This window comes from Berghia stephanieae, chromosome 10 (assembly GCF_034508935.2).
Source record: "Berghia stephanieae isolate SIO BIC M18660-M18661 chromosome 10, UCSD_Bste_1.3, whole genome shotgun sequence".
NCBI classification, from domain to species: domain Eukaryota; kingdom Metazoa; phylum Mollusca; class Gastropoda; order Nudibranchia; family Aeolidiidae; genus Berghia; species Berghia stephanieae.
The window spans coordinates 40,753,695-40,768,694 of record NC_088369.1 but is presented as its reverse complement, the minus strand read 5'-3'; the positions used below and the strand labels follow the sequence as shown (position 1 = coordinate 40,768,694).

General features: G+C 34.0%; 2 protein-coding genes across 2 annotated transcripts in view; both read right to left on the bottom strand.

The window, feature by feature from the left end:
- Nucleotides 1–968, bottom strand: part of LOC144981140 (uncharacterized) — a 66,179-nt gene extending 65,211 nt beyond the window's left edge. Inside the window, exons 1-2 of the mRNA XM_078929287.1 lie at nucleotides 748–968; nucleotides 47–162 (exon numbers count right to left, since the gene is read on the bottom strand). The gene's annotated coding sequence lies outside the window, so the exon portion shown is untranslated. The remainder of the gene's footprint in view (nucleotides 1–46; nucleotides 163–747) is intronic.
- Nucleotides 32–15,000, bottom strand: part of LOC144980667 (uncharacterized) — a 34,306-nt gene continuing 19,337 nt past the window's right edge. The window contains exons 9-14 of the mRNA XM_078928345.1: nucleotides 14,278–14,354; nucleotides 8,041–8,161; nucleotides 5,258–5,390; nucleotides 2,877–3,003; nucleotides 748–917; nucleotides 32–162 (exon numbers count right to left, since the gene is read on the bottom strand). Of these exons, the coding sequence (XP_078784471.1) occupies nucleotides 32–162; nucleotides 748–917; nucleotides 2,877–3,003; nucleotides 5,258–5,390; nucleotides 8,041–8,161; nucleotides 14,278–14,354 (759 nt within the window). The remainder of the gene's footprint in view (nucleotides 163–747; nucleotides 918–2,876; nucleotides 3,004–5,257; nucleotides 5,391–8,040; nucleotides 8,162–14,277; nucleotides 14,355–15,000) is intronic.

Sequence of the window (15,000 nt, the reverse complement as noted above, 5' to 3'; positions counted from 1 at the left end):
AAAAAAAAAAAGAAAGTGACGTCATCTTTATTCATTTTCTACTCACGTCTTGACAAAAAAATCTGGCATGATACTGAAAAGCTGGTGACCTCGGGTCATAAAGGTCAGAGGTGAAGGTCAAGTTCACGACACGGAGACTGGTGTGGATTTCAATGCCATTTTCTGGAAAAACAAACAAGCACGAATTCAAGTGAGAGTAGCCTCTATGATCAGGATCATCATCGTCGTCGTCATCATCATCATTATCATCATCATCATGGTGATGATGATGATGGTGATGGTGATAATGATGATGATGATGATGACAAAGATGATAATGATGATGATGATGTTGAAGATGATGATAATGATGATGATTATGATGATGATGATGATGATGATTATTATTATTATTATTATTATTATTATTATTATTATTATTATTATTATTATTATTATTATTATTATTATTATTATTATCATATTACTATTATTATTATTATTATTATTATTATTATTATTATTATTATTATTATTATTATTATTATTATTATTATTATTATTATTATTATTATTATTATTATTATTATTATTATTTATTTTTAAAATTATTTTTATTTTTTTATTTATTTATTTATTTTTTAAAATTATTATTATTATGTTGATGATGATGATGACGACGATGATGATAATGGTGATAATAGTGATATTGTTAAATATTTCAAATGTAATACTATTCATTTTCAAGACACGGCCATTCATTCCTACCATAAATTTCTCCGAAAAGCAAATAGATTCCGCCGACTAGGTGGACCACCTTGTTGTCCAGGAAATAGCCAGGTGCGTAGCCCTTGATGACATTTCTTGCCACCCCATTGAAGGTCGCCCAGTCACTACCCCGGTAACCAATCCTCACATAAAGAGCCACTGGATTGTCCCTGTTAGTTTAGATCAGTAAGATTTAAGAATAGATTTGTCATGAGCAATAGCTGACGCATAGGTAAGGAAATGAGAGTGTACAGCAACAGAGGAAATACCAAAATGATAACAAAACAAAAAAATCCAAATAAAACAAGAATAAAAAATATGATAAAGACAGAAATAAACAAATACACATTAAAATAAAAACCAAACAAAAACTTTATACAAGAAAAAATAAACATAAATAATATTGAGTTAATAAAAGAATGACCCCCCCACCCCCAACCGGCGAGTAAAATCAACAACAAGAGAAAACGAAAACAAATAAACACAACGAAAACCCACAAAACAAAACAAATACAAGACATAAGTCTCATTCCTAAGTAAAAACATAAACATGGTCAGAGACTGGCATGAAAGCTGGGGAACTATAAAATAGATTAAATGCTCTGATGTAAATGATGATGTTTTACCCAAGGACACAACGCCATGGGTTCGATAATATTGGTAATCATCATCATCATCAAAATCATCATCATCATCATCATCTATCTGACCATCCTCAAGATAACTTGTATTTGTAACCATTACATGTCAATAAATAACAATGTGAAATTGAATGTAAGCGTCAAATTAATATACGAAAACATATAGACTTGACGTTTCGGGTTTCCCCTGTACCAACAAAACAGGATGAATCACACACTACAACGGATGAGGTAATGTGGTAGTCGCGTTATTAAGATGATTTAGATCTCGATTCACATGTTACGTATTGCTTAGGGACCCTATCTAAACCGCTTTGAGCACGATTCGTGAATATTGTGCTACCTAAAGGCTCATGTCTTTATTTTGTTTATTTGTGACCCTTCGCCTCAAAACGGTATTAAGTCGGGTTGGTTAAGACGTTGAAAATTGAATTTATAGTCAGAAAAATCAGACTTGTGTTGAGTTTGTGTGTTTTATTGAGGAGAATGGACACCATATTTTAGGGTGCTAATGCCAACAATTTAAATTTTAGACCAGTTTAACATTAAGGATGGCTAAGCATTGGTTGTTATGCAAAATTTGAAGATGTTAGACAGTTTATTTTAATTGGTTGTGATGCTTGGGTGATCGTTCAGAGTCATAAGAGTTTTGAGACGTTGAGGTCATCTTTGATTGTTGAATCTAATTTGTGTTCTCTGGTGTAGGATGGAAACATAGACATGACAGTGGTCTTTAGGATTTGGTAGTGTGATAGGATGGGTCTGTTGGTGATTGGTGGTGGTGATGGCTGAAGTGGTGGTGTGTTGGTGGATGGTGGTGAGTGGTGTGTGCTGAAGGTGGTGTGTGTGTGGTGTGTGTGTATGGTGATGTTGGTGATGGTGGTGGTGCTGAAGGTGGTGCTGTTGGTGATTGGTGGTGGTGGTGCTGAAGGTGGTGATGTTGGTGATTGGTGGTGATGATGCTGAAGGTGGTGATGTTGGTGATTGGTGGTGGTGGTGCTGAAGGTGGTGCTGTTGGTGATTGGTGGTGGTGGTGCTGATTTGGTTTATGTTAATATTTTGATAATATGTTAATGATGATGATGATGATGATTTCGATGATGATGATGATGATTATGATGATGATCAGGATGAGGATGATGGCGATGATGATAATGATGATGATTATGATGATGATGATGATGATGATGATGATGATGATGATGATGATGATGATGATGATGATGATGATGATGATTATGATGCTGATGATGATGATGTATATGATGATGATGATGATGATGATGATGATGATGATGATGATGATGATGATGATATAATGATGACGATGATAATTAAGATGATTGTGTTGATTATGATAATGACTATACTGATATCGATTGAACCAAACAACTTTAATTCCCTACATATAATGATGTTTACGAACATTTGAATTTCTAATAAGCTGTTGGCCTCTATAAAATGAACTTGGCGAATCGATTTTAAGACAAGTTACAACTTACGTCGTTACAAAACCGATTTGTCACTATCCGGAACTCGTAGGACCTGGGGTCACGGAGTCCAGGGGTCAAGGTCAGGTTGTACGTAGGCAGCATGACATAAACGTATGTAATGTCTATAAGATAAAAGAAAGACAAACAATGATAATGAAATTGAAATATAAGTCATTGTAACGATCTTCTTATTGTCTATATTTTAAAAAATAAAATAAAAATATAATAAATAAAATTCCCTTTATTCATCCTATAGGGGAAATTTGTCTCTAGGGTCTATTCCAAGGGAAGACTGGAATAACCCATGCGTTAGCCGCAATGCAGCGCCGCAAATTGAGCTAAGGCGAGGTGACTTGCTCAAGGCCACACAGCGCAGCGGCGGGTGATAGAACTTGATACCTTTCGGGTAGGAAGCAAAGACCGTACCGCTGAGCCACGCTGCCTTATATAATATTATTCTACCTCTCTCTATAAAAAAATTGAGCTTTTATAAAGCGCAATATCCACTAAACGTGCTAAAAGCGCTTTACAAGGGGTCCCTGGCCAACAGCAACACGTAACATGTAGGAAGTGACATGCTGCTGTCAGACGATATTACAATTTTTTTTTCTTCGGACAAAGACAAGGCTGTTACCGCCGAGTGCTCATTTTACAACTGAGTACGGTGAGAGAATGTGAATAAAGAGTCCTTTTTCCAGGGATTTGACTATGCGTCGAGCGAGGCTCGAACCCATGACATTCCGATCCGAAAGCGGGTGTCATACCACTAGACCACATAGCCGCACATTTACCATCAATCATAGTAACGCGTAACGATATCAAAATTACATTACTAATAGGCTTCAACAGTCGTGACGTCATTTCTCTCGTAATGACGCATGGCAACTTAATAACTGGTTCTACACTATCGGAACAATGGCGGATGCCCTTATAAAATACTTCTCCGACGAGCATAAAGTGTATACAGAGGAAAAAAACATTATAAATCTGCTCATGTTTTGACTTTTATATTCGTACATTCAGATAACATGACATGTGAAAAAGTTCTAGCCAGCATGGATAATAAAAAGTACAGATTTTCTCTGTTTAGAACCAAGCTGCTCGTTGCTGGGCGGACGTGACGTCAAACTGTTGAATCCAATTTGTGACGCCACATTATTCAGCGATAAATTTCACTAAAAATTAGATATTGCGGCTATGTGGTCAAGTGTTTTGCTACCTTTGCCTTCGGATAGGATGGTCCTATATTCAAGGCCCGCTTTGAGCGGGGCATAGTTGAGTCCTTGGAAAAGGTTCTTAACTCGCAATAGCTTTTTGTAACCTTCAATGCAAGATGTATTTGAAACTTCGAGAAAATTAAGATTACATCATTTTGACCATCTTAACTTTATATTGGCTTTCGGTATCTTTTTTTGTTTTTGTTTTTGGACTAACTTGACTTATTGCCGATTGTCTCCTAATCTTCGGACGTGGACGCTTTGGCAGCTTCTCTGATTTGTTGAGTGAGTTCTTTCCACTGATGACGGTCTGCTGTTATGGATCGCAGGCAGTCAAAAATCCTCTTCGCATATCAGTTCTAGTGTGTCATATAGGCTCTTGAGGTCTTTATTTATCGTAGTGTATAATATATTTGTTATCATCATCATCATCATTGCCTTATTCACCCTGGGTCAGGGTATAGGCCACAGACAAACAGTTTCCATCCTTCTCTATCCTGAGCTAACTTTTTAATCTCATTCCAGGTCTTACCACTTCGCATGGTGTAAAGAATAACGCCATTGCCTTATGAGATGAATATTTCTGTCTCTCCCTAAGATATGTCCAAATAGTCTCCATCTCGTTACTAAAATTTGAATCGACAGCGGGGTTTCTTCGCATTTTATGTATCTTTTTTTATCCCGACATAATACAGAATTTTGGCGATGGATATTAAGATGTGTATGACCGGTCGACAAATGTTACAGTGAATGATATAATCAGTCGGATGGTAAAAAGGTTTGAACTAAGATATTGCCAAGTTTAGTTAGAAAGTCAATTTTTATCAAAAATGAGATCCTGTCATAAATGATTAAATCCACCCTTTTTTACATCTTCGGAAAATATCAAAGCTTAATTTCACTTCTAAATATTTTGTTTTACAGCTAGTCAAGTTGAAAAAGTATGAAATTTGAGAAAAGTTGCTGGATACCTTTCCCATACATCTGACCACAACTTCATGAAAAATCACCCGATTTACTAAGATTAAAATGCTCAGGGGAGAATATTCTTTCAGAAAATGCAAGATATAAAATGCAAATGAATAATGTTCACCTTCCGACTGATGATCTCATGAACTGACATAATTTAAAATGTAAAGAAATAAACATATTATCTCACCCATTGTGGTTGAAGGTTCAGTGGTTGTGGTGGTGGGGGGTGCTCGGGTAGTGACGTCACTGGTGTTGGTCGGGATGACCTCGAAGATGACGTTATAGGGCATGATGACCAGGGGACCGATCCATTTGGAAGGCTAAATAGGGAAGAAAGTGTGTTTGTGGGGGAGGGGGGAGGGGGGGGGGGGGGGGGGGGGAGAGAGTTAAGGTGGTTCTTGATGATAATGATTTACTAATTTAATAATAATTGAGCTTTACATAGCGCGATATCCACTAAACGTGCTCAAAGTGCTTTACAAGGGGTCCCTGGTCAACAGCAACATTCAACATGTAGGACGGGACATGACGCCTGTTAGGCGATATTACATTTTTTTCGGACAAAGACAACGCTGTTAACGGCCAGGTACTCATTTTACACCTGAGTACGGTGAGAGAATGTGAGTAAAGAGCCTTTTCCAAGGACTCAACAATGCGCCGAGCGCGAGGCTCGAACCCAGGACCTTCCGATCCGAAAGCGAGTGTCATACCACTAGACTACATAGCCGCACAATGATGATGATAGTGGTGGTGATTTTTCTGTCAAATTTTAAAATATGTGTTATTTTCCAGAGTACGACAGATATCTTTCGATAAAATAACTTATTTTTTACTGACTATTCAAACTTGAAATATATAGTGCAGATACCATGACTCATGAGTCTATATCTTTCACAATGACTCATTTTCAAGATAATATGGTTTACCGGGACTATGTACGGGCTACACAATGCTTACCTATTCACAGGTCTCACAATTTAAAATTATTATGGGCTCATTGTTGTAATGGAAATACTCTCAAACCAACGCAAAATGAAATGTTGTCCATTACGACGATGCTAGTTAAAACAGGCCCACAATTGAGTTCGGTTATGGGACCTGCCAACATGCCCGCCTTAGAGGCTAGAGAATTACTTCATTTTTATTCAAGACTAAAGCGATACCGTTTATTTTTGTTGTTGTTTGTTTTGTTTTTGACTTAAAGTTGACAATCGACTGAAATATACAGTGGTACTGTATTTGTCTACAAATCCTTGAGCACCAACAGTTCCTCCTATATTAACCCTCCCCTTACCTACCATAGGAAAATTGTCACATTCATTACGATGCAACCGACAGTTTTCTCATTCTGATTTCTTGTGTACATCACAACATGTAAAGAAATGCTTTGATTACAGCTATAAATACCAAACACTGTGTTGTAGACATCATTTTGCTGAACAACAATCTGTATAGAATGCACTTGTTACTGTTTTGTTTGAGTAAGAAAAGTCTATTTGTGTGTTGGGTGTGTGTGAATTTGGGGAGAAACTCTAAAAATGGCTTGTAAGGAGAGAGGTAAAGACCTTCGAAACATATTTTTCCCCAATAGAAACTAGAGGTCAAGCAATGACCAATCAATCCTTGTCAAACCTAAGCCATTTCTGAAACTAGGTGAACAATCTTTTCAATTTCGGTCCCCATATTTTTGGAACTCTCGCCCACCACATAAGATGCTCGGATTCGTTGACAACTTTCAAATCTCGCTTAAAGTTTGATCTTTTTACATCGTAATGTTGTAGAGATTGTGTTGTTAAATTGAATTCGTATCATTTTCCATGAACACTTGTCTTACCGTAATATCTTTTGTTTTATATCACTGTAAAGTGCTTAGAGCCTGTGACAACGGGGTGAAGCTCTATATAAATACCATTTATTATTATTATTATTATTATTATTATTATTGTTATTATTATTATTATTATTATTATTATTATTATTATTATTATTATTATTATTATTATTATTATTATCATTATTATTATTATTATTATTATTATTATTATTATTATTATTATTATTATTATTATCATTATTATTATTATTATTATTATTATTATTATTATTATTATTATTATCATTATTATTATTATTATTATTATTATTATTATTATTATTATTATTATCATCATTATTATTATTATTATTATTATTATTATTATTATTATTATTATTATTATAATTATTATTATTATCGTTATTATTATTATTATTATCGTTATTATTATTATCATCATCATCATCATCATCATCATCATCATCATCATCATCATCATTATCATCATCATTATTATTATTATTATTATTATTATTATTATTATTATCATTATTATTATTATTATTATTATTATTATTATTATTATTATTATTATTATTATTGAAGAGTATCGGCAGCACGGCATTGGTCGTCAAGGGTATAGACGATGAGAATGAATAGTGACTAACTGGGTGGTATTTTTTTTTAAAATTGCGCGTTTATATAGTGCAATATCCACTAAACGTGCTCAAAGCGCTTTACAAGAAGTCCCTAACCAACAGCAACACTTAACATGTAGAACAAGACATGACGCCTGTTAGGCGATATTACATTTTTTTCGGACAGAGACAACGCTGTTTACGGCCAGGTACTCATTTTACAATTGAGTACGGTGAGAGAATGTGAGTAAAGAGTCTTTTCCAAGGACTCAACTATGCCCCGAGCGAAGTTCGAACCCAGGACCTTCTGATCCGAAAGCGAGTGTCATACCACTAGACCACATAGCCGCACTTTTAGTTTTCGCAAACAAACATCGTATCTGGCATTTTATCTTCGGGTAAGACCATCGTATGAACATCATCCCACTATATCCAGGTGTAAATGAGTACCTTGATGTATGAACTGTCGGAAATAAATTGAATGACAGTTAAGCAAAAAGATGTTTTGCTACTGACCTTGTTTTGCCAAGGCTCGTCTCTGGCACCGTCGTAGAGTACAGCCAGTAACATTTTCTGGACAGTTCGCCAATCTTGGCCACGGAGGTAGACAGAGAATGTCACCCGGTCCCTGCCATTCCTAGGGGGGGAGGGGGGGGGGAAATGTTTCATTATCATCATCATTGTCATCACTAATAGCATTTACAAAACAACATCTAATGCGTTTCCATACTTTTGCCTGTGCATTTATCATACTGTTATGTAGCCAATCTTTTCAATCTTGTAGTATCTATCTGGTAGGCAAAATCATATGCAGAAAATAAGATACAATAACAAATGTGACCCTCCGTCTCAAAACGGTATTATGTCGGGATGATTCATAACCCAAAAATGTAAATTTAAATAAAAGAGAGAACGGTTTGATTTGGAATAAAAAGTTTTTAAATGGGGGGGAAAAAAAATTTTAATTTTATTATTTTTAAATTTTTTTTGGGAAAAAATTTTAAAGGGGGGAAATAAATTTTTGGAAAAAAAAGGGGGGGAATTTTATGAAAAATGAAAAGATTGAAAAAAATTTAAGGGAAAAATAGGGTTTAAAAGGGGTTTTTTTGAAAGGGAAAAGGTTTTAAAATTCCAAAAAAAGGGATTCCCAAAAATTTTAAAAAAATTTTTGGGGGTTTTTTCCAAGAGAAAGTTTAAATAATCATTTTTTTTTTTTTTTAAAATTTTTAATAGGAAAAAAATTTTAAAAAAAAAGTGAATTTTTTTTTAGAAAAATGTGGTTTTTGGGGGAAAGTGAATAGGTTTGAAAATTTTAAAAAAAAAAAAATTAAAAAAAATTTTGGTATTTTTTTTTTGAAGTTTTAAAAGGGGGGGGTTTTTATAAAATTTTTTTTTTAAAAAAAAAAAAAAATTTTAATTTAAAATGAAATTATTTGGGTTTTTTTTTTGGGGGGGGGAAAAATTTTTTTTTGTTTTTAAAGGGGTGAGTTGGTTTTTTTTTTTTTTTTGTTTTTTTTTTTGGGGGGATTTTTTTTTTTTTTTTTTTGTTTTTAAAGGGTAAAAGTTTGTCCCTTACTCAAAAACTTAATCTTTATTTTAAACCTTTTAAAAAGAATTTGATTGTTTTAAAGTTTAATTAGGTTTGTTTTTTTTTTGTTGGTTTTTATTGAAGTTAATGTAAAATTAAATAAAAAAGTTTTTTTTTTGGGGGGTTTTTTGGGGAATTTAAAAGTTTTAGAAAAAACATTAAAAAAAATTTAAATTTTGTAAGATTAGGATAAATTTGTCATAAAAAGTTTTTAAAAAAAATTTTTTTAAAAAAGTTATACCAAACCCTTAAAGGCCAAAGGCTTTTTAAAGGAACCCCAAAAAACACCAAAACACATCCCTTACAATTAAAAATTTTTTCGGCAAAACAAATTTTTTTTCGACCCCCAAAAATCATTTTAAAAGAAATGGGGAAAAAGAATAAAAAACTTAAACCAAAACTCAAAATTTACCCAATGTAAAAAATTTATCCGAAAACGATGTCTACCAAAGACACAAGGCCAAACTTAAAAAACAAAAAAAAAAAAACAAAAACAAACCCCCAATTTCCCAAAAAGGGGTTAAAAGTTTTTTTACCCGTTTTTTTTTTTGCTTGAACACAAAGGGAAAAAAATTTAAAAAAAAAAATTTTGAAAAAAAAAAAAAACCCTTTCCCCCCTTAAAAAAAATGTTTTTTTTTTTTTGGGAAAATTTTTTTAAATTTTTTTTTTTTTTTATTAAAAAAAAATTTTTTTCAAAGTTCCAGCCTTTAAAGGGAAACAAAACGGAAAAAGCACCCAAAAAAATTTTTCAAACAAGGATGATTTATTTAACTTTCCTTTTTGGCTTGGTCAATTTAAAATTTTTTCCCCCTGATCAATAAAAAAAATTTTTTTTTAAAAAATTAACTACGAGGTTTTTTTGGCCGGGGTTTTTAAATTTTAAAAAAAAACAGTTTTTTAAAAATGTCCAAAAAGGAAAAAACAGGTTAGAAACCTTGGGAAAAAACCTTTTTAAAATTTTTCATTGTTTCTTAAAAATTTTTTAAAAAAAAAATCCCCAAAAAAAACTAAAAAGGGAATAATTTGCATTAATTGATTTTCTGGGGTTTTTAATGGAAAAAGTTGATTTTCCCTTTTCCCCCCCCCCCACCGGGGCCTATTTCTTCATGCCCAGTACATTTTTTTTTATTGTCTTGAAGCACTAACCATGAAATACATTGAATTAAAAAATCATGTTTAAAAAATGCTACCTCATTCCCCCATTCATGATAGATATTCATTCTTTAACGGAACTTTCCTAAATTACTTTGTATAACTAATTCAAAGTTCAGCTTCCAGAATACGCGAAACGTGATAGCTCTCCACGTGTTGAATATCAAATGAAATAGATTATGGAAATGATACTGGCTGTCATCAGTTGTAGCTATGGTTGTTGATGATGAAGTACAAATGAACACAGAAAATAATTAGGCTAAAGCTAAGTAGGTATAGATTTCAGTCATTAATTGCAGCTTTCTGATGTGTCTTCAATTGGATTCAATAGTCTGATGTCACGTCGCCCAGCAACGGCGACCATCGTGGTTCTAAACAAAGAAAATCGGTACTTTTTATTCTTCATGCTGACTAGAACATTTCATGTGTCTTGTGATCAGAATGTGTAAAAGTCAAAACATGATCAGATTTATAATGTTTTTTTCTCCCTCTGGATACGCTTTTATGCTCATCGGAGAAATATTTCATAAGGGCGTCCGCCATTGTTCCGACAGTTTAAAGCCAGTTACTAAGTTAACATGCGTCATTAGGAGGGAAGTTTTGTATTCCAATAAAAGCCGGAGAATATTGATGCTGGGCGTTTAGGTATACTTTTCTTCTCAACCGATTATTCCTGATGGTTTATTCTTGTGTCTTACATTCTATTTGTCTGACACTGCCATATTCAATTCTCAATTATTTTTTTACATCCTCGGGCCATTTTATGTGCGGCTATTTGATCTAGTGGTATGACACTCGCTTTCGAATCGGGATGTCCTGGGTTCGAACCTCGCTCGGCGCATAGTTAGTTGAGTTCTTGGAAAAGACTATTTATTCCTCACATTTTCTCACCGTACTCAGGTGTAAAATGACTACCTGGCCGTTGACAGCGTTGTGTCTGTCACAGAAAAAAAAATTGTAATCTCGCCTAACAAGCGTTTTGTCTCGTTCTAACATGTTACGTGTTGCTGTTGGTCAGGAACTCTATGTAAAGCGATTTGAGCACATTTAGTGGATATTGCGCTATATAAAAGCTCATTTTTAATGAGTTTTAATTTGCAATTCATTCACTTGAACAAAAGTGCTGATTCATGATGGTATTAGATTTGGTTTCGGGGGATTATTTCTATCCTTTTGTGATTCGCCCAGGCGACGGGATTCTAATATTTCGTGCTGAAGGGTGTAATTATTAACTACATGTATTGATTTTTACAACTAACTATTACAGCTTTACTGTAGCGCCTATAATAATATACCATCTATTCACTACAATACTGTAAGCGTCTTATGATATTGATTTTTTTCTTTGTGGGCAGCACACACACAGTAAGTATTAAGCCTTTACAAAGAGATATCATTGTATTTCATTATCTGTTTAATCTTTGAAATGTCCCTCTCTGCGTGATATGAATAGGAGTTAAATATTTAGGGTTCAACCGTAGTGACGTCACTTCCCTTTGTGGTGACGCATAGTAATAATTTAGTAACGAGTTCTAAACTATTGGAACAATGGCGGACGCCCTTATGAAACACTTCTCCAACGAACATAAAAGAGTATCCAGAGGATAAAAATATTATAAATCTCATCATATTTTGACATTTATACATTCTGATCAAATGACATGTGAAACAGTTCTAGCCAGCATGAAGAATAAAAAGTACCGATTTTCTTTGTTTAGAACCATGCTGCTCGTTGCTGGGTGGACGTGACATCAGACTATTGAATCCTATTGTAATTTACTTTAGAGTATGTTATATCAAGCTTCACATTAGCGGTTCAACCTAATGTCAAAGATAGGCGGAACTCCCAGAAAATAATAGCAGACACAAAATTAATGCTGAAGTCTTAAACCCTCCCATAGGAAAATCGTCACATTCGTCACGATCTAACCAACAATTATCTCATTCTGATTTCTCTTGTACATCACGACATTTAAAAGAAATTCTTTGATTACATCTATAAACACTAAACACTGTGTTGTAGAGCTCACTTGTTACTTTTTTGTTTGAGTAAAAAAAAGTCTATTTTTGTGCTGGGTGGGTGTGAATATTCGGGGGGAATTCTAAATATAGATGGTAAGGAGAGAGTTAATGCAACAAGCGAACAATAATTACTGGCCTGCTATTTCCTCCCCTCCAGTTCTGCCTCTTTGATGTTTATACAAACCTACCTAGTACTAAGAAAATTTCGTAAAAATACGGATTTTTTGTTGGCTCCAGCTACAGACTTGCATTTAGTGTGCGTCCCTGACATAATTCAGGTGATTTTTTTTGCGGCGTTTTTGAAAGCACAATATCTCCTGCGCATTTTAATCTTTATTTGAAGCAAATCGGGTGATTTTGTCATGAAGTTATGGTCATATGCATGGGCAACAGTGTGAAACCTTCATTTTGAGAAAATCGCTTAATAAGTTGACAAGAGTTGATATAAAGTATAATAATTACCTTCATAAAAAATTAAAATAAAATATTTAGGAGTAGACAAGAATTCAATTAAAATATTGAATCACAACTCATTTTACAGAAAAATTGACCACTTCATTTAAATTGTCAATATCTCGGTTCAAAGCTTCTCACCATGCGACTGATAATCTCAGGGACGCCACTACAATGTTTCTTTGACTCTATAAATCATGTTGAGAAGGAAAATATAGCTTCTTAGAACTTATATTCAGGACTTTGGAGCATTGTGCTTAGAGCAAATTGTTTATTTCTACAATATTTAAAGCAAATTTTTCATTTTTTCCCCTTAGAAGCTACAGATTTTTATAATTTAAAGTTGGCAGCTCTGCGTTTAGAATTAACCATTCTCGTCTAAATGATAAATGCCATCCTATCTAATTTGAGAGGATCTAACCAAAATCAATAGATTTCATGTATATATATATATATATATATATATATATATATATATATATATATATATATATATATATAATTGCATTCATTTACACGACAGATTCGTGTTAACCCTCTCCTTACCAACTATAGTAAAATCGTTACATTCGTTAAGATACAACCAACATTATTCTTATTCAAATTTCTTTTGTACATCATAAAATTTAAATAAAATGAACAGTGTGTTGTAGAGCATGTTTTGCTAATAAAGAAACTATTTATCGCAAGAACTTTACTGCTATTATGTCTGAGTGATAAAAAAATCTATTTTTGGCTTAGTTGGGTTTGATGTTTTGGGGAACATCCTGAAAATGTCTTGTACGGAGAGGGTTAATGTCTCTTGTCTGCAAGATGGAAAGTGGAAATTGACTTTATATCATTCTTCACGGAGAAAGGGTTTTGAGCCCGAAACGTTCCGTGTTGTTGTTTTTTCTTTTTTTTTTGGTAATATTTATTTTATTATATTATGAAGACTTTCTATTCAGTTTTGTTAATTGGTATAACGCCGTCAGCGCGTCTGACTTTGGATTAGGAGTTCTAAAGGTCAATCCCCCCTTGTCAAGACGAATGAACTTTTGGGAAGAAAAGAAAAGTGCTGCTATGTTGTGGTCTTGTGGTTTGACACTCGTTCCTCGGATATGAAGGTCCTGGGTTCGACCTTCGCTCGGCGCATGGTTGAGTCCTTGGAAAAAAGTCTCTTTACTCACATTCTCTCACCGTACTCAGGTGTAAAATGAGCACCTACCTGGCCGTTTAACAGCGTTGTCTCTGTCCAAAAAAATGGTAATGTCGTCTAACCGGCGTCAGTCATGTCTAGTTCTACATGTTACATGTTTCTGCTGGTCAATGAGCCCCTTGTGTTGCTGTTGGTCAGTGAGCCCCTTGTAAAGCGCTTTGGGCACGTTTAGTCATATTGTTCTATATAAAAGCTCTTTTCTAAATAAAAAAAAATAAAAAGCTCTTTGATTTTTCCCTGCTTTTGTTTGGCATTGTTTCATAAACAATATTTCTCTTCACACTGGCCGCAGACAGACAGCTGGTTGGCTGGCTGGGGGGGGGGGGGGGGGGGGATTACCTGAATCTGGTCACTCCACAGGTCATATATCGATCGGCAAAAATGCTCTTTCTGGGGTCCGTCAGAATCCGATTTACCTGTTGAAAAGATGAGCAGAGATTCACGATTTACCATACCATGCAATCAAACTCTGCTGTTGCCATGGAAACTGTAGGTAGGTAGTTAGGTAGACTGTAGACTGTTGTTGTTGTGGTTATGGTGGTGTTATGAATCTGATCAAGTTCCATTAGGATTTGGAAAAATGACACCGTTAATTTGTCATGATAATAATAATGATGTGTCAGGCATCACAATTACCGAATTATTAAGCTGAATAAAATAATATATAGAGAAACGTGACCTTTGACCCAAACTGGTATAATGGCGGAGTTTAAAGGTGCAGAAAAATGAATTTAAGGGTTAAATAACATCATCAGGAAAATAAAGTAAAAATCGCTTTATAGGAAATTTACTTGATTTTCTTAATAAATTCTGAATATTTACACAAACCAAATTATTTTTGTCCAATAAGATCAATGGAATAATGTCCTATCCAATAGGTAGCAAGCAATTATTACTGTTTGATTATACTCAACAAGAACAAAATAGTATTTGGCCCCAAGCGCCTAAACTTTCTTGAAAAATTATTTTGGAAAGGCAGTGATAATCTTTCTCTCTCTCTCTCTCTCTCTCTCTCTCTCTCTCTCTCTCTCTCTATCTATCTATCTATATATATATATATAT